This window comes from Fukomys damarensis, unplaced genomic scaffold (genome assembly GCF_012274545.1).
Source record: "Fukomys damarensis isolate Sample0158 unplaced genomic scaffold, DMR_v1.0_HiC HiC_scaffold_3, whole genome shotgun sequence".
Taxonomy (NCBI): Eukaryota; Metazoa; Chordata; class Mammalia; order Rodentia; family Bathyergidae; genus Fukomys; species Fukomys damarensis.
In genome coordinates this window covers 31,972,551-31,975,908 of record NW_022900915.1, presented here as the reverse complement: position 1 = coordinate 31,975,908, position 3,358 = coordinate 31,972,551, and the positions used below count along the sequence as shown (strand labels likewise).

Here is a 3,358-nt window from a genome sequence, read left to right as displayed (position 1 = left end):
TATATATATATATATATATATTTAAAATCTAGTTGACTGTTCTTAGTAAAATTCAAGTTGCCTGTATTTCTTTCTCTTATTACACTACCCTGAGTGTGTGATTTATATAAATTTTAGAGCATGGAAGGCAATATATAAAATCGGGGAGGATATTAGTTTCTGTGGTCCACCTGAGAAGGAGATTCATACGAGAGATAACTACTAGTTCATGTATTATTCAGTTTTCTATCATTATAATGAATACTCAAGCCAAGGCAGAGAATAGGCTTATTTTGGCTCATGATTATTTTTTTGTTTATTTGTTTGGGGTTTTTTTGAGACAGGGTCTCACTATGTAGTTGAGACTGACCTGGAACTCACTATGTAGCCCAGACTGGTCTCAAACTCACGGCGATCCTCCTGCCTCAGCCTCCCGAGTGCTGGGATTTATAGGAGTGCGCCACCACGCCTGGCTTGGCTCATGATTTTGGAGGGCCTAGTCCATGACTGATTGGCCCCATTGCTTTGTTCCTCTGGTGAGGCAGCACATCCTGTTGGTTTGCATATGTCAGAACAGATTGCTCACATCATAAGATAGGAAACAAAAAGGAAGAGTGGGGTACCACTATCCTCCTAGAGGGACAGCCCCAGAGGCCTAAGGGACTCCCAAGAGGCTCTGCTTCCTAAAGGTCATGGTACCCCCCAACAGTGCCACCTGGAGGACGAGTCCTTTTACAGATGGATCTTGGCAGACATCTAACATCCAACCTATGGCAGTAAATAATTTGGCATGTTGCTCTAGAAAGTAAAATGAAAGCTAATGAATGGAACTTATAGGATCTAGTTTAAGTCTTAGATTTAGGCATCAGTGGAACACATTTGGGAGCTTCCTATTATTAAAATTACTGAAGCTGTGGTCAGGTGAGAACAGTGGATTAGACAATTTCTATATCCTTTGCAATTTCAAGAACATGCCACTCAATGGTTGTAACTATGGTCCTCTATTATAAGAAATTAAAGGTACAGCTTTACACTATAGTCAAATTGCATCAAAACTCTTAAAAACAAGATAATGAGATTTTGTAATGGATTCCATTAAAAGATACAAGAAACATGATTGATAATTAAGCTGCTCATAACATACATCTCAAGTGTATTAAATATTTATTTTTTATTAAGTTTAGCATTAACAAAGTAGTTTATCAATCTCTTAACAAGAAATAGAAAACATAATAGCCGAATATAATGAGTGCATTAGCTGCTCAGCTATGATGCCAAATACAAGAAGGGATGGATCATGGGAGAAAGATGAAACATTGCTATCCATGATACTTGTGCATTTAAAAAAGTTACCTACATATGCCTTTTTAGGAAATAAATTTGGAATGAGAACTATAGGATCACTGATTATTTTTACCTTAGAATCTTGAGAGAGAAGAATAGATAGTGTTTTGGCCAGATGAAGAAGAGAAACTTAGAAAGGATTATCTTATTTTCCTCCAATGATTGCCATCTTCTGTCCCTTTTAATTCTGAGGAGCCTTATGAGGAGGGTTTATCTTCTCATAAACCTTCTCTTGTGGATCACTTTTTAAAATACTTAATTCAGAAAAGAAAGACCTCCCTGACAGTTTTGCTTTCCCTTCTAGAAAACGGAGGAAGCGTCCAAGCCAAAAGGTGATGAAAAAAATACAAAAAAAGATGATGATAAAAAAACAAGTTAAAGTTTACATTGTTTGGTAAGTCAGGTATTCTTTATAAGTAAAGACCACTACCCTTTTTCCTAGCCTGTGTTATGGAAAGAGAAATGAAGTCACCTCTTTGAGTATTTTGTAACATGCAAAATTAGCAGGTCACAACTTTTAGTAAAATGTCCTTAGTTAATATTACTGTAAATACTAACCCATGACAGGGTGGGGAGAAGTACTCTTTAGAATCTAGTAGAAATGGCAGGATTTTTGGAATATAGGCAAAAGAAGAAACTGACCACTGATATCTGTCTCACTGTTGGAAAGTAAACTACTGTGTTTGATTCTACTTTGTGGTGACTGAAGAAATCCAAAATATGAAGGAATCTCTGCGATCCATCATGAGAGAGGGGCCCTTATCTAAATATTCAGAAGGGGAGTCTTACCCTAAGCAGTAAAAGCACATACTACTTGCTACTGACCAAAACTTAAAAGAAATCAAAATATAGGTTGTCAGGTTCAGCTCTCTTATCATAATCCATTTTTATTTCCTCTTAAGAGGGAGACATATTGATTAGAACTCTAAGATTTTTCCCAAAATTTGAAGAAGAATTTCTATTATCATTGTACCCATAGTTCCATACAGGAAATTCCCTCTTGTTATTGGTATACAGTGCTTTTGCAAAGCAGCATATTTTCTGGGCCTGTAGCCATGAAAGTGACACATCAAATGATTCACTGAATTTTTTTTTCTCTGAAATTTTCAAGGTATCTGCATATAAAGCCTTCAGCGGGTGGTTGGCAACTTTTGAAGAGCAAAAGGCATTGGCAACAGAAGTGTTTTTCTGAGCGGCTTCTCAACAGTGATATTTGTTAAGTCTTCTGACATCATAAACGTTGGTTTGTTATTTTTTGCCAGAAGGAAGACGAATTTATTTGGTTCACCTGTGCTACTGTTTTGAGTACTGATAAACTGAATTTTTTAAAATTGCCTTCAGTTGGGAAAGGAAGCTTTATATTTGTAAGAAACATATTTGATAAAGTTTATTAAAGCAATACCAAAAAAGAGAGAAAAACATTGCAAATGTTTGCACATGCTACACACAGTGCCTATAAATCTCAATAGTATTTTCAGTTTGCACTTAGTTTTTTTAGCATTTAGTGCTCTAAACACTTGTCAGTGTTCTTATTTCCTATTACCCCCTTTCCTCTTGAGCTTTTGAACTGTATTTGATGTTTCTTTGGGTTTATGTTCATAAGTTGAATATAAGATATTGTACATTGGGTGCATATTCCCTCTTGGACTGCAAATAATAAATTAATAATAGATAACCTGGATAAACCAGGAAGCACCAATCTCCTTTTTAGTTTGAATTCTTCTTTGCCAGGGGAGAGCACTTCTCCATACTCAGACAGAATGCACTGAGACTTCAAAGAGTCAGAAGAAGAGCAAAATGATAGGCCAGACAATACAGCAAGTTTCAAAAATGAGATAACTTAATTCTTAGGATATGCATATGTCTTGAACTCTGTTGGTTTACCATGGTATTAAATTCTATTTTCTATTCTCTACATCAAACCTGAACAGCAGTCATTTGCTTGGAGCCATGTGCCACGTTAGTCTTTTCACTGTTTATCTGACTTTATGGAAGTTAAATTTAACAAATATATATATATATATATAACATATAT

General features: G+C 35.7%; 2 protein-coding genes across 8 annotated transcripts in view; one reads left to right on the top strand and one right to left on the bottom strand.

The window, feature by feature from the left end:
- Cast (calpastatin) overlaps positions 1-2,991 on the top strand; it is a 118,844-nt gene extending 115,853 nt beyond the window's left edge. For all 7 annotated transcript variants that reach the window (XM_010621846.2, XM_010621847.2, XM_010621848.2 and 4 more), the window contains 2 exons: positions 1,628-1,717; positions 2,435-2,991. In XM_010621846.2, the coding sequence (XP_010620148.1) occupies positions 1,628-1,702 (75 nt within the window). In that variant the 3' untranslated portion in view covers positions 1,703-1,717; positions 2,435-2,991. The remainder of the gene's footprint in view (positions 1-1,627; positions 1,718-2,434) is intronic.
- The window catches only part of Erap1 (endoplasmic reticulum aminopeptidase 1), a 29,780-nt gene that overhangs the window by 2,609 nt on the left and 23,813 nt on the right, over positions 1-3,358 (bottom strand). The gene's annotated exons all lie outside the window — the stretch shown is intronic.